Raw genomic sequence first — 27,055 nt, 5'->3', positions numbered from 1 at the left:
CTCAGGGAAAGCCCAGCTGGCTTTGCCCTCTGCACTTGCCCTTCCGGAATATTCCACCGCCAGCCCTTCTTGGGGCTCACTCCTGCCCCTCTCTTCCTTCCAGTCACTTGTTCGAGCGTCACCTTTCCACAGAGACCTTCCCGGCCATCCGCACCTGCTCCTCCCCAACCAGTTACTCTCCGACCCAGGGATTCTCTCCCAGGGCCACACATCCCAGTCAGCTGGGACACTTGAAATCCCTGATGCCCAGAGACTGATTCTGTAGGTCTGGGGAGCCCTGGGCATCAGGATTATCAAAAGCAGCCTGGGGTGTGGACCACACTCCATCCCACTCTTCTCCATCTCGTTCACACCTCTCCGTGTGTGTTTTGTGTCTGTGTCTCCACTAGAGTGGAGCCAGGGCTTGGCCTGTCTTGTGCCCTGCCGTATTCCCAGCACCCAGCACATAGTAGGAGCTCAGTAAGTACCTGTCAAATGAATGAGCGGGATGAGGGGGGCTTGGGAAAAGGCAGCTTGCCCTCTGATGAGCCCTGAGAACAGTAGGGGAAATTTACCTGATCAGCTAGTTTCACACCTCCATGCTGCCTGGAAAATCCCACTGTAGCTACAGGACGGTGGGTGGGATGGCAGGCATCATTGCAGCCTCCCTGAGATGTTGGATTGCACATTGGCAGACAGGGCAGAGAGTCAGAGATGGAAGGGTGCCAAGAAAGCATCCAGTGCGAGCTCCCATTGTACAGGTGGGCACGGAGGCCTAGAGAGGTAGGGAGCCTCGACCAAGGTCATGCCCTAGAGGGTAGGGCTGCGGAAAAGGCTCCCAGAGGGTTGAAGCTGCTAAAGGCCTCCTTTTAGGCTCAGCATGCTGTGTGACCTCGGCCGCGCCTCTGACCCTCTCTGGGCTTCAGTCTCCCCAAGCTGTATTTTGGCTGAGATGGTCCCATCCCCACAATGCTTCCGCAAGTCCTTTCCTGAGCAGCGCGGACCCGCCGAAGGCCTGCAGGGGTTAAGCGCCTCCTGTTCGCTCTCACTCCGCACGCAGACAAACCCCCTCCTTCTGACAAACACTTGTAGGAAATCAGGCTGGGCGCTTCCTGCCGAGGCGCGGCAGCCTCAGCCGCAGCAGGGGCGGGGAGAGGAGGGGAGCGATGCTTGTCTGTGAGCCGCAGCTCGGGCTGGCAGAGCAGCCTGGACGCGGGCCAGCGCGCCATGGAGGCAGGGGGCTCCCCAGGTTTGGAACAAAGACCTCACACGCGGGTCCCCTGAGCCTGGGCCAGCGGGCTGGTGGCGGAGCCCGAGAGAGGTAGGGAGCGGAGGAGGGCGGGTAGGCCGTCTTCCCTCTGGACCGGCCAGTCACAGACTTTGGGACAGTCCGGGCCGGCTGGACTAGCCCAGCCAGGAAGTTGCAGCTACGGCAGCTGTTACTTCTCTCCCAGCTTAGGGGAGCCCGGCCGCCGGGGCCGGGGTGGATTTTAGGGGGATTTCATCGAGCCTCAGGATGCTGGCTTCCAGTCCGAGCTCTGATTCCGATCTCTGAGAACTTGGACAAGCGGTGGTCCCTCTCTGTGCCTGGGCGTCCTCGTCTGCACATGGAGAGTTTGTCCCACGGCTGCTAAGGGGCCCCAGACATGATGCACAGATGAGGAGCAGGCCAGCAGGCAGCAGGGGCGTCCCCACTAAAGAGTGGCCCCTCCTGCCACATAAGGACAAGGAGAGGGGCCAGGGACCGTCCAGCAGACCCAGCCCAGCTCTTCAGGCTGGCGGGACTCGGGTCCACAGCAGCCGGGCACCTTTCCTCGCTCCCCTCGGCCTCTGCTGCGGGAGAGAGCTGGGGGCAGGGGGTGCGTGCAGGGGGGCTTGTGGTTTCTACACAGCTGGCGGGAACCCCTTGAGAACAGCAGCTCTGTGCTCAGCAGCTGGTCAGGGAGGGCGGCCGAGTTTGGGGCTCTGAGCCCAACAGCCCAGCCTGTTTGGAGGAGCCCGGCCCCGTGATATGAGAGGTGTCTTCCTTTCTCTTCCTTTGCCCCACCTCAAGTCTGATGGACTTGGTTTCAGAGTCACGGTACCCTGGGTTTGAATCCCCAGGCCATGCTTCCTGGCTCGATGTCCTGTGAGCCCTGGCCACCTCTCCATGGCTCAGTTTCCGCATCTGGGAGATGTCAGGTCTGGGTGGGAGCAGGGGGACACTCTGGACAGCCCTGGCTGGATGGGAGGGGGCTTCAGAAGGCGCGGGGAGGCAGAGCTGGGCTGCGAGGCGGCGGGAGGGTCCTGGGTTTTGGAGCAGCTGAGGGGGCAGAAAGCCCCGTGGGCGTGGCTGACCCACTCGGGAACTGGAGAGAGAGACCACAAGGGTCTCGGAGACCCTGAGAGAGCTGAGGCAGGGGTGGTGGGGGTGGAGTGGGGAGACGTACAAAAGGAGAGGAGAGTGGTTGGTGCTTCCTTGTGGGGCTAGTCTCTCCAGGGCTAGCAGGGACCCTGAGCCCCAGGGCTCAGCCCTTGAGGGGACTTAGTGCTAACGGGGCTCTCCTGGGCTCGGCCCCCAGCTCGTGGGGCTGGAGCCTTCACCCAACCCACTGTCGTAATGAAGGCTGGCTGGAACAACCCTGCCTTTGGCTGCCTTTCTGGGACCCCTGCCCAGAGCTGTCAAGTGCTGTTCTACTTGCAGACCTCTGCCTTTGCCTATGCTGTTCCCTCTGCCTGGAATGCCCAACCCCATTCTTCTCTGCAAAATGCTCTTTGTCTCTCGGCCCCAGCTTAATGCTTCCTTCTTTAATAACCCTGCTGTATTATATGCCCCATTTGACGTTTTGGAACACTTTTCCTCATTTCTGTCTTCCTCATGTCTTGTATAGTGCTTGGCACACAGTAGGAGGTCATAGGTTTTTTAAAGTGAAGTTGCACCCACTGGGTGCTCAATATCCATCTCTGTTCCTCTGAAATGGGATCTCAGGGAAGAGGAAGGGGGTTAACAGTTGTGAGGCTGTTGTCTTCAAGAGCCAACCGGGAATCTGAAAGTTTGTTTAGCCCATCTCCCAGCTCCCAGCCCACCGAAACAGGGCGATAGCCCCTTGCGGTCCCAAGAACAGGTGGTTTTCTCCATTTCACAGTGAGGAAAACTTAAGCCCGGCAGTTCACTGTGGAGCAGCCGTACCAGGCCCAGAACCTGGTCTGCCATCACCCAGCCTGCTTCTCTTTCACAGCAGCCCAGGGAGCGCCTGTCCTCAACCCAGCCTGCGATTGCCATGTGGTTGGCACTCGTGTGTTTGTTGACTGACTGACTGACTGACCGGGCTCCATGGCACTGAGGGCGTGGCTAACCTGGAAGACAGAGACCTTGCTCAGGAGAGGCTCACAGGTTTGGGGGCCTGGGCAGCATGTGCAAAACTCCAGCCAGTGACAACAGCTGCCTCCGACGTGTGGCTTCCCGTGGTCACAGTGCCATTTCTGCGACGACTGAGTCATCCCAGGAGACAGGATGTTCCTCTTTGCGCACCCAGAGCCGCTGTGATTGGGTGGGCTGCTCTGTGGCACGGCTAGAAAAAAGCCCTTTAAAAAGTCAAAAAACCGCACACCTCCCCCGTCCCTTCCTCGGTGGAGGTTTCAGAAAAAGAAAAGCAACGGCTCTTAGCAACTCTCACACCTGCCATAGTAGCGGGAGCAGAAAGGCCTCCTCCACGTCCAAGCGCAGGCCTTGCCTGGGGTGCTGGCTTAAAATGCGGATTCCTGGGCCCTCTCCCAGAGCCACTTTGGGTCAACCTAGGAATCTGCATTCTTAGAGGATTCTTAAGAGCACTCAAGCTTAAGACCCACCAGCAGGGATTCTCAAGAGGGGTACAGGCCCCCCAGATGGTATAGGAAGCAAGGATTAGAATTTCTCTTTAAAATATTTATTTTCTATCACATCTTTTAAAAAACTCATTTTTGGATATATTTTTTCTAGTACATGTAATGTATTATCATGAGAATACATGTATATAAAGTTAGAAGAAATATATATTGGGTATGCAAGTAAAATATATTTTTACTACTGAGTTGTGTGATTAAAAAAATTTTTTTGGAGAGCGCTGGGCCAAAATTGACAGTTTCAAATCTTGCTCTGTTATTAATGGGTGATCTCGGCCAAGTCGCTATTCCACGCTGAGCTCCACTGTTCTCATCTGAAAAATAGCTTTCCTGTGACCTGCTTACCTGTTCGGGGTGAGGCAGATGGAGATCGTGTAGGCAAAGCTTCCAGCCCAGGCCGGCATAGAGTGGACACAGCCTGTGTAGTGGTGGTCATGGGGGGCTCACAGGGTGACCTGGAGGAAATTCTGGAGGGGGAGAAGGAAGATTGGGTGGGAGGGAGAGGACAGAGGCCCTGAGCCCCTGCCCGAGGAGCAGGGGTTGCCGTCAAGCGGGGAGACTGTTTCCCTGTCCAGCCCCCGCCCTTGAGAAGTCAGCCTTTCTCGGCTGCACCGTTCCCTGGGGAACTTTCTATCCAGAAATAGTTGCCTGCTGACTTTTCTCAACCGTACAAATCAAGGCTCTGACCCAGACGCAAGCACTCACGGGGCTGCAGGGAGGCCTGGGGTGACACTCCGTGGTCTCCGCGGCATGGAGGGAAGAGCCCCGACCTGGGCCCCAAGGTGACCTGTCACCCCAGCTTGTCCTGACCCTCGTGTGGCTTCGTGCTTGGCACAGAGGAGCCTCTTGGGGAGTGTCAGCCACAGCAGGAGGGTGGGAAAGGAGGAGAGGAGAGAAGGCGGCCGGGAGGGGCCCTTCCGCTGCCACAGGTCCCTCTGCAGCTGGGCTCCCCCTCTTCTGGTTCATTTTCCTAAGCAGATGGAAACTTCTAAGCTGCACCTCAGCTTGCTCATCTGTGCCTGGGATGCCCTTCCAACACCTGAACAGGACCTGGGAGGCCCTCCTGGGTCTGGCCACACCTCTCCTTGCCTGCACTCTCTGTGTCAAAGCACTCAGCCCTGCCCCACACCACCGCCATCGGGAAACCACTTCCAGGTCGCCCGCTCCCGCCTCCAGGCCTTTGTGCTCACTGGTCCCTCTGCTGGAATATGCTCTTTTTTTTTAATTGAAGTGAACTTCACTTAACATAAAATTAACTTTTTTTTTTTTTTTTGCTGAGGAAGACTGGCCCTGAGCTAATATCTATGCCCGTCTTCCTCTATTTTGTATGTGGGATGCTGCCACAGCATGGCTTGATGAGCAGTGTGTAGGTCCACGCCCGGGATTTGAACCTGCGAATCCGGGGCCACTGAAGCAGAGTGTGCGAACTTAACCACTATGCCACTGGCCAGCCCCAAATTAACCATTTTAAAATGAACAGTTCAGTGGCATTTCGTATATTTATAATGTTGTGCAACCACCAACTCTATCCAGTTCCAAAACATTTTCTTCACCCCAAAAGAAACCTGTGCCCGCTAAGCAGTCACTCTCTGTTCCTGTCTCCCTCAGCCCCTGGTAACCACCAGTCTGCTTTCTCTCTATGGATTTACCTATTCTGGATGTTTCACATAAACAGAATCATACTATTTGTGACCTTTTGTGATTGGCTTCTTTCACTGAGCATAATGTTTTCGAGGTTCATCCTTGTGGGGGCGTGTTTCAGCACTTCATTCCTTTTCATGGCCGAGTAATATTCCATTGTGTGTGTGTAGCACAAATTGTTTATCCACTCATCCATTGATGGATGTTTGGGTTGTTTTCATCTTTTGGCTATTGTGATGAGTGCTGCTATAACCATGTGGGTACATGTATTTGTTTGAGTCCCTGTTTTCAATTCTTTCGGGTGCTGGAATGCTCTTTTCACTATTCCCCAACTGCTGATCTGAATTCTTACCTGACAGGTGTCAGGGAAGGTTCCAGAAGAAGTGGCTTCTCTACAGGACCTTCCCTGACTTCCTAGGCCTGCACTGGACCCCCACCCCCGGGTACCCCCATCGACTCTGACCTTGATTTGCAGTTGCCTCCTCCGGGGCTCTGTTCTCACGTGAGCAGGGCCTGTGCTCCATGCAGGAGCCTGGCACAGGGGAACCGTCGCTAGCACACATCCAACAGCTGCCAGTGTGCCAGCTGCTGGGCCCCTCACCCTGTGACTCAGGTAATTTTGAAAAACTCGGGAGCGAGAGAGGAATTATGATCGCAGGTTTTCTGAAGGAAACACAGGCGGAGTGACTTGCCCATGGTCACACGGCTTCAAGGGGCTGGAGGAGGAGCTGAACCAGGGCTGTCTGGTTCCAGAGATCCTGCTGGAAAGGAGGGGACTGGAGGAGTAACGCTGCACCCCTTGTGTCCCCAACAGGCCGCAGGCAGGATGGCTGGCACTGAGAGGAGCCGGCGGTGACTCTGGTGCCCATGGTGGCAGCTCTGTCTCCCGAGGATGAAATGGCGCAGGTGAAGTGCAGGCCGGGCCCAACCGCCAGCTCGGGGACGCAGGTCCACTGGGCCACGCCGGGCCTGGGGAAGGGGTCCCGGCGGCGGCGCTGGGCCTGGGCCAAGGCGCAGAAGAGTGCGGATGGGAGTGGCACACGCGGCTGGGGAGAAGAGGGCCCCTTTCCCAATGCCACCAGCCCCGAGCTCCTGGAGGACTTCCGCCTCGCCCAGCAGCGCCTGCAGCCCCTGCGGTGGGACCCGGAGCCACAGCCCGAGGAGCACCAGGATTCCGCATCCGGAGAGTCTGCGGGAGAGGGTGAGACTGGCCCCCCACCCCCACAGCGGGGTCCCCCAAACATCCCCTCTTCTGGCGGGATGGGGGGAGTGGGAGGGAGTTTTAGAGATTTTTTAAATTAAAATCTATGAAGTCTATGATTAAAAAATTTGAAAGATTTAAATTACATAATTAATACTGTCCATTGCAGAAAAATCAGGAAATATAAGCAAAAAAGAGGAAAAATTAAAAATTAGTTATTGTCCAGACTACTCTTTTCCGTATGCATTTCTACAAATGTGATATAAATATGGAACAGTATTCTACAAAGTATCTTATCACCTGCTTTTCATAACTTAATAGACATGAACATTTTCCCAGTTCATCAAATGTTCCTCCACAAGTCACTCCTAATGCCTGCAGGGGAAGTCCTGGTGTGGGTATTCTGTCATTTGTTAGGGCCAGTCTCTTTCCCCTGGCCATTTAGTTAATTTCTAGTTTTTGTTGTTGTAAATAATGCAGAGATGAATGTTATTAGTACATCTTTGCACACTTGGTTTGATAAGATGCTTGGTAATGTAAATTGCTTGGTCTAGGGTGTATGCCCATTTTAAAATTTTTAAAACTCCCAATTAGCCAGCGGGAATGTTGGCATCCCTTGTTTTCTGAAATAACTGTTCCCTTTGTGTCAAGACCAACTTAGATTAAATTCCTACTTTGGCTTGGCTGCTGCCGTGTCCTGTGCCCTTCCTGTGTGCCCTTCTCCTGTCTGAATCTTGGTTTCCCCATCTGTGAAACGGGAGTAATGACACCATTGAGAATATAAGAGTTTGTACGTGGTGCCTGTTGCAGTTGGAACGTGAATGAATCGCCCCGTCTTAGGATTCTGTGAATCAGGCAGGCCCCATGTGGATGGCAGAGAAGCCATAGGCTGATAGTGGATCGTGTCATTACCCCAAGGTTCCTCATGCCAGGTCTGCTTAAAGTGGGCTTTGCCCACAGCTACCCGCTCAGGAGACGTTTCCGAGCTCTCCCTCAGGGAATGGTGGCTGGGACGCGCTGGGATAAAAGGGCAGGGTATCTCCTCCTGAGGTCACATGGTAACCCCCTGCTGTGATATAACAGCTGCTGCCGTGTCCTGTGCCCTTCCTGTGTGCCAGGTGTAGGGCTGGGCAGAGCACAGGCCACGTCTCTTTTCATCCTCACCACCCTCTGCCAGGTAGGAGCTACCAGCCTCCAGTCGGAGTAAAGGCTGCAGAGAGGTCGGCTACTTGCTCATGGCCCCCAGTGAGGGATCCCAGGAGCCACGATTGGACCAGGGCTCCCTGGCTCCAAAGCCCGCTCTCTTCACCCCACTGCATGACTCCTAGTGGCAGAGACTAACTGGCCTGCATGGCTGGGACCGAGGTTCTAGGTCCAGGACCACTCTGAACCACTGCGTGATCTTTGGCAAGTTACTTAACCTCTCTGGGCTTCAAATGTGCCGCTGTAAACAAGAGCGGCTTGCTGAAGGAGATTTTAAGGACCTGAAGGATGTGGAGGTGCCAAGGGTAGGGGAAAGAGCTCGGGGGAGCAGAGGGTGACACAAGGGTTATGACAAAGGTGCATGTGGCCAGAGCAGAGTCTGTGCTTGGTGATATCCAGACTATGTCTCATGAAACTTTGGATCTATCCCAGAGGCTGACACACGGTCTAGGACAGAGTAGGTGCTCGATAAACATTGACTGCATGGATGATGCATAGATGGATGGATGCATGGGTGGGTGGGTGATGGGTAGGTGAGTGGCTGGATGGTTAGGTAGATGGATAGATGGGTGGGTGGGTGATGGGTAGGTGAGTGGCTAGATGGATAGGTAGATGGATAGATGGGTGGGTGGGTGATGGGTAGGTGAGTGGCTGGATGGATAGGTAGATGGATAGATGGGTGGGTGGGTGATGGGTAGGTGAGTGGCTGGATGGATAGGTAGATGGATAGATGGGTGGGTGGGTGATGGATTGGTGAGTGGTGGGTGGAAGGTAGATGGATAGGTGAGTGGTGGGTGATAGATGGGTGAGTGGGTGGGTGGATAGGTAGACGGATGGATGACTGAAAGAATGGAGGGTTGGATCAATGGGTGAGTGGGTGATGGACGGGTGAGTGTGTAGATGGGTAGGTGAAAGAATGGGTGGATGGATGGAGGAATATTTCTTGGGCACCTACTATGTAATAATTACAACACTATCCATTTTCTGGGAGCTTTGCGCACCTTATTGGTCTCCCTTCCTCCCTTCCTTCTCTCCATCCAGTCAACAAATATTGAGCACCTACTCTGCAAATACAATAGTAAACAAAACCAGATGGTATCCTTGCCCTCATAGAGCTTACAGTGTAGTGGGGGAGGAAAATATTAACGAAACAATCACGTAAATAAATGGAAAACGTCAGCTGTGATAAGTATTTCAAAGTAGAGGTGTTCAGTCCTATGAAAGCCTATAAAATGGAGAATTTGACCTACTTAGGGAGATCTGAGAAGACTTCCTTGATAAAGTCAAGGTTGAGCTAATGCCTGAGGGGCAAATAGGAGTTAACTAGGCAAAGGGAGGGAAAGAAGATCTTGGCAGAGGGATTAACATGTGCAAAGGCCCCGTGGTGGCAGAGAACGTGGCATGGCTAGAGCAGGGAGAGACTGAGGGGGACCATGGAGGGAGATGAATCAGGAGAGCTAATGGGGGCCAGAGGCAGGGACCTTAGGACCATATTAAAGACACAGCTCTATCTTGGGAACAACAGGAAGATATTGATGAGTTTTCAGATGGGAGATGAGGAGGAGGGTTGAGGAGATGACTAGGTGGCTACTGCAGTAGTCCAGGCAAGAGAGGATACTGGCTTGGGCAAAGGTGTTGGTGGTGAACTTTCGAGCGATAGATGAATTTGAGAGCTCTATAGGAGGTAATCCTGACATGACCAGGTGACAGATTGGATTATGGGGGTTGAGAGGAGAGAGATGGCAAAGATGCCCCCCAGGTTTGTGTCTTGTGTGACTGGATGGGATGGTGTTGCCATTTGCTGAGACGGGGCACACTGGGGGACAACCAGATTTGGGGTTTGGGTTTGGAGGAACTTTGAGACCACTGGAGAAGGTGTTAGGTAAGTACTTGGCCATATGGGGAGCTCACTAGGATCCTCGCCATCACTGCATGATGAGGAATTGAAAGCCCAGAGGAGTAAGGTGACGTAGGCAACGTCACACAGAGAGTCCAGACCTGATATATGCTAAGCAATGACCTGTCTTTCCAGAGTTCGAAGCAGAGGATGTGGACAGCCCAGAAAGTTCCAACTTGCCTGTCAACTGGCTCCCCCAGCAGGATCCTCAACCGGACATGACTGAAGAGGAGCCTGATGAGCCGCTGGGAGACGCTGAGGTCGAGGAAGCTGGAGAGAGCTCCCCAAGGTTGGAGTATGAGACTGGTCTCAGCTCCGGGGGCAATGGAAACACCAGCCCCGTGGCTCTGGGGTGGGGTGTGGCCTCTGGCCAACAAGCCAGTGGAGACAAACTTCCAGAACATTCTGAGGTCAACCCAACTGTTGATCTCTGCTCTGCAAGGTCCTGGAGCAGTGGGACCATGAGCCTTGACCACCCCAGTGACAGCCTTGATTCTACCTGGGAAGGAGAGACCAGTGTCCCCCAGCCCCCTGCCCTGGCAGAAACCTTACCACAGAGCCCCAGCCACCACCTCCTGGACGCGGACAACAGAACTGGAGGAAGCGTTGCTTTGGCAACCCCCGCGGAGTTCCAGGACTCCTCCACACCCCCAGCCCACAGCCTCCAGCGTCCTGCAGGTGGATGGAGGAGAGAACCTGCCAGCCTCTCCTGCCCTCAGCCCGGGGACCAAGGCTGGAAGCCAACCCGGACAGCACCAAAGCCGCTGCCGTCCCGATTCACGGGCTCCATCAGCCCCCTGAATTCTCCGCCTAGGCCAGCCCGGCAGGACAGGCCGCCAGCCAGGCAGAGAGCCACTCTGGCTGGCCACTCCTCTTCTGATACCCCCAAGTACGGCCGGGGGCGGCTGAACTACCCGCTCCCTGATTTCTCCAAGGTGGGACCCCGGGTGAGGTTCCCCAAAGATGAGAGCTACCACCCCCCCAAGTCCAGGAGCCACAGCATGGAGCCTCAGGGCCCTGCCAGGCCGCTGGTCTTCAAGTCCCCTGCCGAGATCGTGCGGGAGGTGCTGTTGAGCAGCGGAGAAGCCTGCCTGGGAAAGGACGCGCCTCCTACCCACCCCATCACCAGAGTACCGCAAGAATTTCAGACACCTGAACAAGCCACCAAGCTGGTCCATCAACTCCAGGTAAGCCGGACTCATTTCTGAAGGCATGTCACCAAGGCTCCTGTTGGTCTGGAGGCCCAGGAGCCCCTGCTGGTGGACGGAGGGTTGTACCCCAGGCCCTTTGCTCACAAAGAGCAATGACTGCATTTATGCTGCAAGAGTAGTCTGTATTTGTTTGTTTTTAACTTCTGCTATGAAAAAATTCAAAACTTATGCAGGAGAGGAAATAGTATAATGAACCCCCTATACCCGTCACCCAGCCCCTGCAACCCTTTTCATCTATGGCCTCACCCCTTCCCCCGCTCACCCTACTGGAGTATTTTGAAGCCAATTTCAGGCATCAAAGCATTTTACCCAAAAATATTTTAGCATATACATCTAAAAATAAGGATTCTATCTTAAACATAACCACAATATCATTATCTTACTTAAAAGTTAATGCCTACTCCTTAATATTGTCCAATATCCAGTCAGTGTTCAGGTCTCCCATGTGTCTCATAAATGGTTTGTTTGTTTCAGTTTGTTTGAATCAGGGTCCAAACACAGCTCGTATATTGCATTCTGCCAGTATGTCTTTCAAGTCTCCCACCCCCCGCCGACCTTTTCTGCGCATTTTTTTTTCAAATCTCTTTCTTCGTTGTAATTTATTTGTTGAGGAAACCAGTTCTGTCCTATAGAGTTTCCCACATTCTGGACCTTGCGATGCACCCTCTGATGTCTCTTGATACGTTCCCTTGTCCTTTCTTTCTCCTATATATTGTCGGTTTAGGCTAGAATCTATTTCCCCTCTAGACCATGAGCGCCGTGCGGGTAGGGATGTTTTGGCAAGAGCGTGTCACAGGTGGGCCCTTCGGGAAGGATGGGATGCCTGCTGGTCCCTCATTTGTGATACTAGTGGCCACTGCTGGTCGTTGCCTTGGTCCAGTCCTTCATTTGGGGTGACAAAGTGGCAGTATTGAAATGGCATCACTCCTTCTGCATTTATTTGCTGGAAATCTTCTATAAAGTAAAACTTTCTCTCGTCAAGTATTTGGTTACCAAGGTCTTGTTCTCATGGGAAAGACAGGAGAAATGCTGGATTCCGTCCTTCTCATTATCAGTTTTCAGAACAATGTGTCAGTTCCCTAGCATCTTTCAGAGGTGACCGATGACATTTGTGTTCGCTATTCCCCTGCAATGACTTGTTTTGATGAAGCCCTTCAGTTTTGTGTAAGGGAAGTAGTGACCCTGAGTCAATGCAACTCTGATTTTCAAGTCTTCTATTTTTCTACCAAGGGATCCTTGGATGATTCATTCCATCAGGCATTAAAAAACACTTATGAAGCACATAGTACTGAAGCCCCGGGAACAGGGCAGTGAGGAAGGCAGATGTGGGCCTTAGCCCTCTGAACTGACAGACGGGCAGGGAATTGGGACAAATAAGCAAGCAGTTGTGACTGGGGTCATGCATCAAGGTAAAGCAGCGAGAGGCCCTCGTCCCTGACTTATTGCTGGGGACAGTGGAGGAGCTGACCTGCCGCCTCTGACACTCCAGAATTTGGCCACGGGGGTCTGTACTGCATGTGAGTCTGAAGGGGTCTGCTCGGCACCCGCCACTGAGCTCTTTTACTCTGCGGAACCCAGAAGCCCCCTTTAGAGGGCGGGTTCCCTGCAAGGGGTCTCCCAGCGAGGAGCCTGGCATGTGACCGCGTTGCCGTTCCTCTCCACAGGAAGACTACCGCAAGCTCCTCACCAAGTACGCTGAGGCCGAGAACACCATCGACCAGCTGCGCCTTGGGGCCAAGGTACAAGCTGGGGCGGGGTGGACGTGTGGGCCCAGGCCCCGCAGAGGTGACACTGTCCCATCGTCTTTGAGAGGGGCCACTGCCTCCTGCCTCCTGGGACCCTGGGGACACTGGAACCCAGTCCTCATTCTACCACAAAGTCTCTCTGTGGCCTCAGGCAGTGACCTTGCCCTCTCTGGGCTCAGTCTCCTTTTCCGTTGATGAGCTTTGACGTCCTTGAATCCTAGAATCCAGGATGCCCAGTAATCTCACCAGAAGCTCTGTCCTTCTAGAAGAGCTCTGGGGTAAGACCACCTGGGCTCGACTCCTGGCTCCATTACTGACCCGCTGTGTGACCTTGAGGAAGTTACTTGGGCTCTCTGAGCCTCAAGGGAGTAGCCCAGAATTTCTGCTCAGCTCCTGGTGCTTGTTTCCTGGGCCTGATCCTTCCTGGATCTCCCCTTTGTCTTTCTCCCTCCCTGCTGTCTCACCCCTGGCCTGGATGCACAGTGTGTGGCAGGAGGAGTGTGGAGGGGAAATCCATCTACCCCCATCTTGCCCAGCCCCCACCCTGACTTGAGAGAAGGCTGTGAATTCGACACTGGGGACCTTCCCCTTTTCTGGGGTGAGGCAGGAAGTGGGGCCCATCACAGCCCCTTGCGGCTTCCTGCTTCCCCCTACCCCTCTCTTGCCCCATCAGGCAGCAGTGTAGGAGGGCGGATGGGAGCTGAGGTGCAGAGATGCAGACCCTCCTTCTCGCTCAGCCCCCTCAAGGGTCCCCACAGCGAGGCCTGCCCCTGTGATGCTCCAGGACCCCTCCCCCACCACAGCGCTGCTCTCCATCCGCCATCTAGAGGCTTCCTCGAAGTGTGGGCGGAGGCAGCCGTGGTGAGAAGAGGAGAAAACGGAAGGGGCCCTGTTCTGGGAGCAGGAGTCGTCCTGTGTCCCCACACTTGCCTCATGACAGCCGGGTCCCTTCCCATCCTGGCCTCCTTGGCACATCTGTAAAAGGGAGTTAATCACACCTTCCTCCTGGGGCCACTGGCTCCCCCTGAGGTCTCAAGCCTGCTTCCAGCTCTCTGCTCTGCTGAGCCACGTTCAGGGACGGAAGGGACAGGGAGACTTAGGGAGGACAGAGGGGGTTTGGTGAGGTCTCCTCCCCGGGGAAACCACATTCTCATGGCTGCAGACTCCTAGAAGGTCCGAGGAGAAAGCAACTGGTCATCAGGTGGAAACCCTCAGCTCCTACATCTAACAGACTGGGGAGCTGGGACCGCCGGAGGGGCCGAGGCTGCCAAAGGTCGTGGTCAGGGGCAGAGGCTCGGGGCATCTCCTCCCTCCCCCCTTTCCTTCCTTCCTCCTTTACTCATTTAACGGGATGAGTCAGTATATGGAAAGCATGTACCTGCACCTGGCGAGTACTCCCTAAGGGAATATGATTATTATGAATAATATTAATATGAAGGTGTTCATTGGTGCCCATGTGTGCCAGGCACAGTGCTGGCACCGGCAGAGGTGGACAGAGTGTGCTGCCTCCTCTAATGGGCACTCCCCTGACCCAGTGGGGACTCAGGGCCTCCTATGTGTGGTCACCCTGGCCTGGCTGGTGACCCAGACCCCTATGTGTGTGAGGGGGGCATGGGAGGGAAGATGGTCACCCACTTCCGCTTTCTGGGAAAAGACTCCTTGGCCAGTGGATTCTTTTCAGTCGAAGGGTGAGCACAGGTCAGCTGGATTCTTCTGGAAGCAGGACTATACTCTCCGCCCCGACCTCCCCTCAAGCACCCCCCCACCCCGGCAATCTCACAGCCACCTCGGGGGAACAGTACAGGCAGGGCTCACTGTTGTAACGCACTGAGGAGAACACGGAGCCTGAGTAGGGAGGGGACTCACCGTGGTCCCACGGGGCCTGGGGGAGCCGGGCTTCCAGCCGGCTTCCCACTCTGTCCAGGGCTCTGTAGACTTGATCCCCCGAAGGCTGTTGTCCCTGGACCCTCAGGCCGGGACCGGCGCTGGGTGGGCAGCAATGGGTGGGCTCCAGGGGCAGGAGACTGGCATTTGCTGAGCAGTGAACTGGTGCCAGGCCCCAGGCTGAGTGCCCCACCAGGGTCACCTCGGTGAAGCCTCTTCACAAGAGGAAACTGAGGCTCAGCTGGGTGGAGTGGTTGCTTAACACCCCCCAGCTGGCAGGGGATTAAACCCACGTCCACCTGAGTCCAGAGGGGGCGCTCTTTTCCCCATGCCTGGTGAGCCAGCCAGCCCTGGCTCTGGGTCTGTGGTAGAGGCATAGGGATAGGCGGAATGAGGGTGTTACAGTGATAACAACAATAGTAATACATGCTATTTAGACCACTGTCCTAAGTAATTTACCCTTGGGGAAACTGAGGCATAGAGAGGTTCAGTAATTTGCCCAAGATCACTCAACAAGTAGGTGCCGGAGCTGGGGTTTGAGCCCAGCAATCTGGCTCCAAAGCCCACTATTGACACCACGCTCTCCAGCAGAACGGACTGGATAATCGCCGGGTCCGCACTGGGGAGGCTGACCAGGGCGTCCTCGGGGCCTGGCCTGGGAGCACCGCTGGATCCAGAGCCTGGGAGTGGGGCAGGACCAGGGAGCCTGGCTGCAGGGCTGGGAGCCTGGGCTGGTCAGGAGTCGCGCCTGGCTCTGTTCTCTACAGCCAGTGTCTGACGAGAGTTTATGGTGATCTCATGCATTGGCTGCTGCGTTCCACCTCCCCCCAGCCCCTGTCCCCCGTCTCAGCTGGAGGGGGATCTGGAGGGGTAGAGGAGACCAGAAACTACCCCAGAAAGAATCGGGGGAGGACATAACACTGCCTTTCCTAAAGTGTGCTTTCTGATGGCCACTGGTTGGTCCAGAAGCCCCTGGAGCCCCTGGGGGTGGGCGTGGGGAGGTTTGTGTGTTCAGAGGAGGCGAGGAACACTTCCTGTTCTCCCAGCTCCCTCCCCTCCCCGTCCCATTCATACAGTCCATTAGCATTTTAAAGCCTGTGAGAAACCCATCTGTGCAGTGAATAGTCACTTAACCCAGTGTTTCCCACAGTCTCTGGCCCACCCCTCACAGAGTCCTGATTAACCCCCCAAGGGAGCTAATCCATGCTCAGGGAGCACTGGGGCACATCTGGCTTGCAGGCGCCCGGGAGCCCTGGACTGGGTCCCGGCTGTGTCCTGGGAGACAGCTCAGTGGTTGCCCGCACCCACCCCCAGCTCCCAGCTTCCTGGGCATCTGCACAGGCCTTTGGCCCCTCTGCTTCAAGCTCCTCTGATCCTTGAAACAGGGCCTGTGCTGGGAGCTGCTGGTTCCTGTGGTTCCCTAGGTTGGGCCTTGGTGGGCTGGGCCTGAGGCTGGGGGAGTGGCAGGGTGGGGTAGGGGGACAAATGCAGGAGGGCTGGGCCTCCCCCTGGGATCTGGGTTACCTCGGGAGGAGAGGGGTGCTGGTGGGCAAGCCCCCACAGGCCAGTCTGAGCAGATGGCCAAGGAGATTATTAAAATCCAGCTTTGTTCTCATCAGAGGCTGGGCCTGAAAGAAGGGGAGGCAGTGGGGGCCAAGCCACGTGGGCCATTGTCTCTTTCTTTGGAGTAGATTTTTCTGCCATAGCCAGGACGTGAAGAGCAGCTTAAGCAGGGAGAGGCTGCCTGCCTGGGGGTCAGGGAGCTGCATCCACCAGACCCACCTTCAACAGCCCACTCCTGACCTTGGGGCAGCAGGGGCAGTAAGATAAGCTAGCTGACGTTATGAGGAGCAGGGGCACTGAGGCGAGGCACCACAGGGGACTGGATTTTCCAGGGACCTGCCTCTATGATGGCCATGTAAATGACAATGGTGATGGTGATGGTGTTGATGATGGTGGTGGTGATGATGGTAATGGTGATGGTGATGATGGGGATAGGGATGGTGATAGATATGATGGTGATGGTGATGGTGATAATGGTAATGGTAATGGCGGTGGTGATGATGGTCATGGTGATGATGATGGTGATGGTGATGATGGGGATGGGGATGGTGATGGTGGTGGTGATGATGATGATGATGGTGATGATGGGGATAGTAATGGTGGTGATGATGGTCATGGTGATGGTGATGATGGGGAAGGGGATGATGGTGATGGTGATGGTGTTGATGATGGTGGTGGTGATGATGGTAATGGTGATGGTGATGGTGGGGATAGGGATGGTGATAGAGATGATGGTGATGGTGACGGTGATAATGGTAATGGTAATGGCGGTGGTGATGATGGTGGTGGTGATGATGGTCATGGTGATGATGATGATGGTGATGGTGATGATGGGGATGGGGATGGTGATGGTGGTGGTGATGATGGTCATGGTGATGATGGTAATGGTGATGGTGATGGGGAAGGGGATGATGGTGATGGTGATGATGGTGATGATGATGATGGTAATGGTGATGGCGATGGTGGTAATGATGGTGATGATGAATGTGAGGGTGGTGGCTGCTGTTTATTGAGCACTCACTTTGTGCACAGAGAGGTTAGTTAAGTCAGCTGCTCCAGGACTCAAAGGTGGGCAGTGCAAGAGCCTGGACGTGAACATAGGCCCTGCAGAGCTCACACGCTAAGCCAGGGATCAGCAGACTTTCTCTGTAGAGGACCAGATAGTGAATATTTTCAACTTTGTGGGCCACACAGTCTCTATGGTAAGGACTCACCTCTGCGTGAAAGCAGCCGCAGACAATACATAAACAAACGAGCATGGCTGTGTCCACTAAACTTTATTCACAAAAACAGACCGCAGTTTGCCAGCCCCTGCTCTAAACCACTGCACAGTACCTGGGTCTCCTCTAATTTTGAGCTTCAAATGGTATTCCTTGGCCGTCTGGGCTGTTTACCGTATAAGATCCATCCTCAAATGATGGAGATCTGCTCCAACTGAGAGATTAGGTCATTCACTTGTTGGTTTACTCATCCATTCAAACAGCCCTTCATTGCTGTTATTATCAATATAATAATGATTACTGAGAATGTTCTTGTTAGTAATAAATATTAACTATTATATTATCATATAATGCATGCTATATATTAAATACTATGTTAATTATATTATGATTATCTTATAAATTATAATACAAATATTATTAATAAAAATTATTAATATGGAACGCCATAGACTTTGGGGTCAAAGCAGGGTTGTAACCCCAGCGCAAGGATTTATCAGCTGGAGATTTTGAGTAAGTGACAATTCTCTCTGAGTGTCAGTTCTCTCTTCTGTAAGATGGGGATGATGGTCCCTGCCCTGCCTCCCTTTCAGGACTGCCATCAAGAGAGAACGAAAGGACATGTAAGCCCTTTGCCCAGTGTCTGGCCCCCACCCAAGGGCTCCACTAAAAGGTGGCGTTTATTATTACAGGGCGAGTTTGTTGAGTGCCTACGTGATGGTGTGAATGAAGGTGAGGCCTTTTGGGTGGGTTTGCCCTGACCCTGACTTGGCTCTGCTTGTACCTCCCCTCCCCGCCAGGTAAACTTGTACTCAGACCCACCCCAGCCCAGCCACAGCATCCATATGGGGACGATGCCCCAGGGGACCAAGGTCTTGTCCTTCACCATCCCACAGCCCCACTCTGTGGAGCGGTGGCCTGGCCCCGCCGAGGCCCCGCAGGCTGCTGAAGTCTCAGGTGAGTCTGGGAGAGGAGACATGGCTGGAGGGCTCCTTCTGCCTGTGATGCTGCTCTGGGGACACTTTGTTCCCTGGGGATGACACTGGCCTCAGGCCGGGGGTGGGCAGGTGGGGGAGGGAGGCGAAGCCCCTGTCTGGGCCCTTTGACTTGAGGTCAGATGGAGGTGTGGCAGTGTCCCACTTTGAGCCAGAGCCGCCTGGGTGAAGCTCTGCCACTTAGCAGCTGGGTGATCTTGGGCAAGTTGCATAGCACAGAGCATCGTCACTGTGGAGCCATATGAGGGCCAGGCCCAGCCCCAAGCCTTGCCACTCATGATCTCGGTTAATCCCCACGTCAGCCTGGTGAGGTATGCACGGGTGTTACCCCACTGACGGTTAAGACCAAGGCTCAGAGAGGTGAAGATATGCCGAAAGTCACACCACTACAAGGGAGAGGGGTGGGATTTGAACCCGCGACGTTCTGAGTTAGAGCCTGCATTATTGACTGGGAACCCAGAGGCCTGGCTTGGCTCCAGCCGTGTGATCCGGGACAGATCGGGCCCTTGTCCTCTCCCATAAATGGAGACGACGCTACCCAGCCCACTTCCCGGGCCCGTGTGAGGATGGCATGATGGTGCGATGACCGAGCTGCAGCTTGATGCTGGAAGGGCTGGTTTTGAGGTTCAGCATGTCTCTCAGCCCGGGAAGGGCTGTTCTTGGCTCCAATGGTCAGTGGTTGTGTATTCCAGGGTGGCCATCGGCTCGAGGAGACCTGAGCCCCTCCTCTCCCACCAGCGCACCCACCCCAGCGTGGCCTCCAGAGGACCCGGGCATCACCCAGGACCAGCCGTCAGTGGAGCCGACCCAGGCGCTGGCTTCTCAGGCCGGCCGGTTCCTGGCCAAGGTGAGCGGAACCCCAGCTCTGCCCAGTGAGACGTGACTCATCTGGAGAAAGCAGAGCCTCTGCTGGCGTGGATGGGGGGCTCTGCGAGGCCCACCTGTCACTCCGCAGCCAGAGGTGACCTGGGCATCTCGAGAAGGGGAGCCCCTCCCCTGGTGTCAGGGGCCACAGGGCCCCAGCTCCTCCTCGTCACCCCCTGCTGGGTAGAACTCTCTTTTGTGGCATTGCTTCTTATTAAACTCCCTCCACTTGTGCTTACAAGTGTCTCCTGGTTCACCCCCAGGGAGACTTTCAGCTTTCAGGATTCTGGAAGGATAATAGAACCTCCAGGCTACCTTTCCCTCTTCAGGGTAAATCGTCCCACTTTCTTAGTTCATTTCATTACCGAAACCAATTCTCAGTCACCTCTCAAAGGGCCTGTATATTTTCATCAAATCGTCCAAATGACGGTTTGCTGGTCTGTTTATAACTATACACTTGGCCTTCTTCCAAAAGTGCTTTAAAGAGGCTTAGAAAATACACGCATTGTAACCACATTCTGAAAACGAAAGTGAGGAAACTGGGGCGAAGGGGAAGTAAAGGTGGAAAAAGAATAAAATGAACTTGGGGTGAAATGAGTAAACAAAACGTTCTTTTGGACTCCGAACATTTTACTAGATTCGTGTTTGGCTTTGAGTTTCCCAGTTGTCAATGCAAAAAGGGAAATGCAATAGTTAGATACGTCATCATGTCCATCAAACAAATTCCTTCAGAGAAACACCACCATTCTTTTCTTTTTTTCTTTTGGTAACAGCTTTGTTGAGATATAATTCACATACCGTACAATTCATTCATTTAAAGTTAATACTTCAGTGGGTTTTAGTATGTTCAGAGTCGTGCAGCCATCACCAGAGTCAATTTTAGAACATTGTCATCACCCAGTTAGAAACCCCCTGTCCGTTAAGCTGTCACTCTCCACTCCCCTTCCCCCAGCCCCTGGCAGCTGTCATCTACTTTCTGTCTCTGTGGGTTTGCCTGTTCTGGACATTTCATATAAATGGATTTAGACAATATTTGTCCTTTTGTGTCTGGCTTCTTTCACTCAGCATAATGTTTTCAAGGCTCATCCGTGTAGCAGCATGAACAAGCACTCTGTTCCTTTTTACCAACACCATTCTGTGTCCTGTAACTGGAGAGATGTTTTTTCCCTTGTCCTGTGTGTTGTAAAGTAAAGCATCGTTAAGGCTGTCACGCTGAGCAGGAGCTGGGGCGCCAGCTGACCCCTAATGAGCCAGAACCACACTGTCCACTACGGGAGCCCCTGGTCACACGTGGCTAGGGAGTACTTGACATGTGGCCAGTCCAAATTGAGATGTGCGGTAAGTCTAGGACCCATACCGGATTTCAAAGACTTAGTGCGACAAAAAGAATATAAAATATCACATTAATAATTTTTTGTATTCATTGTATGTCAAAATAATATTTTAGGTTGATAAAATTATTATTAAAATTAATTCATCTGTTCTTTCTACATTTTTAATATGGCTACTAGAAAATTTTAAATTACATATGTAGTTTACATTACATTTCTATTTTATGTTATGTAAATTATATATTATAATATAATATCATTATATTATATACATTTCTATATTATATTTTAGCACTGATCTCTAGTTTTCCTAGAAATGATCCCCAAATCATCTTTTGTCTTTTTTTTCCTAATTAAAATTTTTTTTTTTTTTTTTGTGAAGAGATCAATCCTGTGCTAACATCTGCCAATCCTCCTCTTTTTTTTGCTGAGGAAGACTGGCCCTGGGCTAACATCCGTGCCCATCTTCCTCCACTTTATATGGGATGCCACCACAGCATGGCTTGCCAAGCAGTGCGTCGGTGCGTGCCCAGGATCCGAACCGGTGAACCCCGGGCCGCAGCCGTGGAGTGTGGGCACTTAACCGCTTGCGCCACCAGGCTGGCCCCTAAAAATTTTTTATAAAGGTAATAGATGGCCACAGTAAAGACTCTCACACAGTACAAAGGGGATAGTCAGTGAAAATCTTTTCTCTCGCCCTGGCCCTTCTGCTCCATGCAAAAATGTTCAGTGCACACACACACGCACGTTTATAGAATTGGTCACATAAGTATGTGTACTATACTGCACCTTGATTCTTTTCTTTTTTTTTTTTTTTGGTGAGGAAGATTAACCCTGAGTTGACATCCGATGCCAATCCTACTCTTTTTGCTGAGGAAGATCTGGCCCTGGGCTAACATTCCGTGCCCATCTTCCTCTACTTTATGTGGGACGCCGCCACAGCATGGCTTGATAAGCAGTGCATAGGTCCGAGCCCGGGATCCAAACCTGCAAACCCAGGCCGCCGAAGCGGAGCACACGAACTTAACTGCTACGCCACTGGGCTGGCCCCTGTACCTTGACTTTTTTAATATTCCAAATTTGAATATTTATTTCTAGGCAGGCAATGAATTCACTTTGTTCAAATTTCAAAGGATACATAGAGTAGAAGACCACCCTCCCATCCTTGTCCCCCTGCCACCCAGTTCTCCTCCCCAGAAGCAATCAATGTTTCAGTTTCCTGCATCCTTCTAGAGACAGCTTATAATACACAAGCAAATGTATTTATGTATTTCCATTTTTTATTCTCCATATATTTTATACAGATGGTAATATGCTATAAACACTGTCATGTACCCTGATTTGATGCTGAAAAGTAGGTCTTGGAGGCATTTATAAAGAACATACCCATATGCCTTCCTCTTCTTGATGGCTGCGTACTGTTCCACAAATAGGCGTGTAGGTTGTTTCCCATCTCCCCCCGACCATGCTGCAATAAATATCCCTGCCTCAAAGGTCTTCATGCACATGAGTGAGTGCAAATTGCTGTGGATACATCCCTAGAGGTTCCACTTTGATTTCTCCCAAGGCTGCCATGGCCGAGGCCAGTGGTGGAGTCACTTTCTGGCACCTGCCACTCTGTGCCTGGCAGAAAACCCACATCTGGCGGTGGGACCCAGCTCCTCGTGCCAAGCGTGAACGTGGCTGAGTGCGGGGGTCTGTAGGACTCGTCCTCCGGGGTCTGGATTAATGGGGCGTGTTTCCTCCCCTCCCAATGTCCAGGTGGAGTCCTTCGTGGGCCTGATGCGGGCAGGACGGCTGACGCCCCAGGACCAGCTCAAGGTACTGCCACTCTGGGAGAGGCCCTGGGAGCTGCAGACAGCGGCTCTGTCTCCCACAGCGGAGTCTCTGAAGCCTCATTTGCTGCGAGACAGCCAGAGAATCCCAGACACAGTGTCTCCTTCTGGAACAAACAGCCCCTCTTAGCTTTCCACGGTAATGATCATGGTCACACAGTAGTGCCCACTTGTTAAGTGGTGGTGTGCCAGGCACTGTGGTAAGCCCTTGATGTACTCTGTTTCATTTTGTCATCATCAGAACCAGGGGGCAGTTACAGTCATCGCCCCCATTTAACTGGGATGGAACTGAAGCCCAGAGAGGGATTTGGAGACCACATGGCTAGTAGGCGGCAGAGCTCAGACCCAGGTCTGTCTGAATCCCAAGTCCAGGGTCGCAATCACTGCCCTGCACAGCTTCCCACTGATTATCCTGCCTCTCAGTAACCAGAAGAAGGACTTTTCTTTTTTTTAATTTTTTTATTATAAAAGTAATTGCCAAAAATTTGAAAACCAGAGGGAAAAGGGGGAAGAGACCCCTAATCTAGCCGTTATTGGCTTATTTCCTTTTGGACTTTGGTATTTCTAGATGACTACAGTCATATATAAAATCTAGGTTTCTAGTGCATCAGCCAGGGTCCCAGGAGGAGCAGATGGAGATCTGAGAGCTGAGAGTGTGGGGGTCAGTGGAGGGGCTGTGAGCAGGGGTGTCGGCAGCATCAGGGGCCCGACGGGACCAGGGAAGCCCAGGGACTAACACCTGCCCAGAGCTGTTCCCTCCCAGGTCTCTCTTCCCCAACCCCGTGACCTCTTATGTATGCCCCCCACTGCACAGACCCCACGGGAAGCCAGGGGGCAGGGAGCCCAGTGATGCTGGAGGTACAGAGCAGGTTGGGGACAGGAGCTGAGTGAGGGCTCAGAGGGGCCAATGCAACACTCCTGGTTTGTAAAAAAATATTATGATATTTTTACTATGTTACTGATTATTATGTTATTATAGAGATGTCACCTACATTTTCCGATTACAAAATGTGTGCTATGTATTATAGTATCTCACTGGGCAGATGATCAAGGACCTTGAAAATAAAAACCATTCTCTTTCTTCCCCTCTATCCTAATTCCCCCATATCCAGGGAGGTCGAGAGCTCTTGGAGGATCAAGCTTGACTGGGGACTAGACTCTAGTTTTCCTCGGACTCAGTCTGTTGTCTGCACAGAATGAGTGGGATGGGGATGGTTTTCAGCCAGGGGTAATGATCCCGCCTGCTGTAGTTTTAGCCACGTGTTGGCTGTCATCACCTTTACTCTGGGGACCTGGTGTAATCGTTAGGACCATGAGCTCTGGAGCCAGAGGACCTGGGTTCAAATCCTGGCTCTACAACTTACTCACTGTGTGACCTTCACCAACTTAAATAACCTCTCTGTGCCTCAGTTTCCTCCTCTTTAAATGAAGAGGATAAATTACCTCTCTCTTTAGGATCATGTTGAAGATTAAATGAATAATGCAAAGTGCTTTAGCGCAGAGCCCCCATGCTCAGTAAATGTTATCATTATCAATATGACAGTGATGATAATAACATCATCTGTCGTGATAGTCTATAGGATTTGGGAAAAGAGTGGCTAATGTTCCAAAATCCACAGTTTTGAAAATCAAGAATGAGGATCTGTAGTCTCTTCAGTACCTGGTCCTTCTGGGGACATAGTGATAGCATATTTGACATTATGACCGTCATGGAACATGGGGGTTCTTGTGGGTCTACCCAGGAAGGACGGGTGCCCTCTGGAGCTGGGGCTGAGACTCTAGCTGTGCCTCTTCCGGGCTAGCCTGACGGCAGAGAGCTCGACCAGGGCAGGCTGGCTCCAGAGGGTCCTAACCCCAGCCTTCCAGGACCTCGGGGAAGACCCGGGGTGAGTCCCATGGCCCACCACGAGCTGTCTAGTCCGTGCCTCTGCAGGGTTGGAGCCCACGGGGGCTGGGCACTCAAGTCTGCCTGGCCTGCTCTGGTTTCAGGGCTTCCAGCGGCTAAAGGCTGCCCACGCAGCCCTGGAGGAGGGGTACCTGAAGGCCTGCAGGGAGCAGCATCTGGCCCAGCAGGCTGCTGGCTCCGAGGGGACACCTGGGAGATTTGATCCTGGCAGGTGCGTGCTGGGGAGAGTGGCCTGGGAGGACAGATGAGGAAGGCCCTGGGTTCCCTTGGTCACCAGGAAGGGCAGCCTCCGTCCTCATAATTTGTACACTAACGGAACATAGAGAAATCCTATTCCAATTAGCAACCTATCCAAATTGGGGAATACTTGAAGGCTAAGATTTGTGTCCTTCTGGATTCACTGCCATGAGAAGTGACCTTGGAGATAAGAACTGAAACCCCTCCTTAGAGAATGGGGAAACTGAGGCCAGAAGGGGAAAGGATTCACTCAAGGTCCCACAGCCTGTTGGTGGCAGAGGAAGACTCGGGCCGAGGCCTCCTGATCCCCAGTGGCGTCCACTTTCATCTTGTTTGTTTCAAGTTCTCCACATAATCTAAGTGATGACGTCCAGTGGACCCTCCATGAGCGTTCTCTGGTGGCCCTGCTCTGAAGCGCAGCCTCCCAGACCCGCCTGATGAGGCTGCCGTCCCAGGCTCCCCGTGCCGATGTCTCCCCCTTCCAGGGAGCTGGAGGCGGAGATATTCCAGCTGGGAATTCGCCTGGAAGAGCTGAAGGACCACGTGGACCAGAACCAGCAGGAGCCTGAGCCAGCTGGGTCAGACTCGGCTCTGGACAGCCCCCCAGCCACGCCCTCCCCCCACCAGCCACCATGCCTGCCCTTTCCTTCTGGAAAAGCCCTCACGCCGGCCACCCAGACCCTCTGCCCTGAGGTACCTCTTCGCTCAACCATATTGACTGTTCCTTCCGTCATTCTTTTCTTCATTAATTGACTTCTTCACTACATAGTTATGAAGTGTGTGCCATATGCCAGGACCCATGACGCGTGGTGGGAATTCAGTGGGAAACAAAGAAAATAGGTGACCTCTACCCTCTTGGAGTCTTCTGTCTAGTTGAACCGGTTACAGCGTTATTTAACTATAATTTTGGTCAGTGCTCTGAAGGAGAATTATGAGATTCTATAAGAGTAGGTAACAGGGTAACATAACTGAATTTACGGAGTCAGAAAAACTTTCCTTGAGGAAGTAATGTTTAAAGGAGATCTGAGGATGAGTAGGAATTAGTAGGTGCAGAAGAGGAAAAGCCATCCAGCAGGGAAAACAGCCTGTGCAAAGGCCCTGTGGTTGGAGTATGGAAAGTGAGGGAGCAGTTGTCTGAGAGATGTGGCTGGAGAGGCAGGTAGGGGCCCCATGAGGTAGGGGCTTGTGGGTCACATCAAGGGCTTGGTCTTAAACTCTGCTTGGTTTTTCAGCAGGGGAGGACGTAAGAGGATTTGCAGGTGGGCCAGTCAGAGGCTGGGAGGTGGTGGGGCAGATGGAGAGATGCACATGGACTTGGGAGAGGTTTAGAAGGCACATTCAACTGGACTTGGAGTGGTGGTGAGATGGGAGGGAGCCAAGGCTGCCCTCCAGGCTTCTAGCTTGTGGTACTGGATGGATCTAGGGACTATTCACAAAGATGGGAGACCCGGGACAAGGGCCATGCGTGGAAGGGGCTTTGTCGAATTCCCTCCAGCCCCCATCACAACCCCACGAGACACAATCACTATCTGTGTTTTACACTTGAGCGAACTGAGTGTAGAGAGGTCACACAGGTGCCAGAGGTGCAGTCTCTGTGCCTTGTTTTGTGTGCTCCTTGCTGCCTGTGCTGCCAAGATTTGTCTGCTGGGGACTGACTAGAGCAGGGGAGGGGCCGGGGGCTGGGAGAGGGCTGGGCGCTGGTGGGGCATCCACGACACTGAGGTCTCGGTGGCCCACTGATTTGTGGGAAATTCTCTCACACTGTGCTCTGTCCCAGAGGGTAGGAAAACTCTACTAGGCGCTGCCTCACACACTAATGGGTGAAAACCCAAGCACACCATCCTGAGGGCTCCCACACTCCCACAGTGAAGGGGTTTTGGGGGACTGGGTGTCCATACTGGAGTGGGGGGAGGTCAGGAGAGGTGCTTCTGGCAGGAAATCTGGGTTCAAATCTCAGCCCTGCCCTTCTCTTCTGTGTGACGTTGGGTAAATTTGAGCCTCAGTTACCCGTCTGTGAAATGGGTTCTAATAACCGTCTGTGCTGGTGGGGTTGTTGTGAAGTGGTGCCTGCGTGGTGCCAGGTACACAGCCAGTGCTCAATTCTTGGCAGTCAGTCTTGAAGGTCATGTGATCCAGTCCTTGCCTTTTGCACACCCATAAAAGGGTGGCGGGGTTAGTGGGTCTAACCTATCTCTTACTCGTCAGCACCAGCATGAGCCTGGCATAAGGCAGGTCCTGAAAAAGTGGTGTTTAGGTATCTGCTGAATCTCTGCCCCTCCACCTTTCTGGCCCCAGCCTGATGCCCCCAGCATCGACCCCTGCCCGTTGCACGAGAACGTGGAGCTGAGCACGGCCAGCAGTGAGCGGGAGAACACGCCGCCGGGCCTCCCGGCCCCACTGGGGCGCGAGGGGCTGCATACGGAACAGGATTTCCACGGCCTCCTGGAGCGGTGAGTGCCCAGCAGGAGTGAGGCCAGGGCCG

General features: G+C 53.3%; 1 protein-coding gene across 1 annotated transcript in view; it reads left to right on the top strand.

Annotated features, from left to right (window-relative positions):
• The first annotated feature begins 242 nt into the window (after positions 1 to 242).
• AKNA (AT-hook transcription factor) overlaps positions 243 to 27,055 on the top strand; it is a 47,774-nt gene continuing 20,961 nt past the window's right edge. The window contains exons 1-10 of the mRNA XM_058523858.1: positions 243 to 1,300; positions 6,296 to 6,682; positions 9,918 to 10,969; positions 12,658 to 12,732; positions 18,206 to 18,362; positions 19,093 to 19,247; positions 22,357 to 22,416; positions 24,420 to 24,547; positions 25,059 to 25,266; positions 26,869 to 27,023. Of these exons, the coding sequence (XP_058379841.1) occupies positions 6,349 to 6,682; positions 9,918 to 10,969; positions 12,658 to 12,732; positions 18,206 to 18,362; positions 19,093 to 19,247; positions 22,357 to 22,416; positions 24,420 to 24,547; positions 25,059 to 25,266; positions 26,869 to 27,023 (2,324 nt within the window). The 5' untranslated portion in view covers positions 243 to 1,300; positions 6,296 to 6,348. The remainder of the gene's footprint in view (positions 1,301 to 6,295; positions 6,683 to 9,917; positions 10,970 to 12,657; positions 12,733 to 18,205; positions 18,363 to 19,092; positions 19,248 to 22,356; positions 22,417 to 24,419; positions 24,548 to 25,058; positions 25,267 to 26,868; positions 27,024 to 27,055) is intronic.

The sequence above is a fragment of the Diceros bicornis genome, chromosome 28, assembly GCF_020826845.1.
Source record: "Diceros bicornis minor isolate mBicDic1 chromosome 28, mDicBic1.mat.cur, whole genome shotgun sequence".
NCBI classification, from domain to species: Eukaryota; Metazoa; Chordata; class Mammalia; order Perissodactyla; family Rhinocerotidae; genus Diceros; species Diceros bicornis.
Note: the sequence above shows the minus strand (reverse complement) of the source record. Positions and strands in the feature narration are given on the sequence as shown.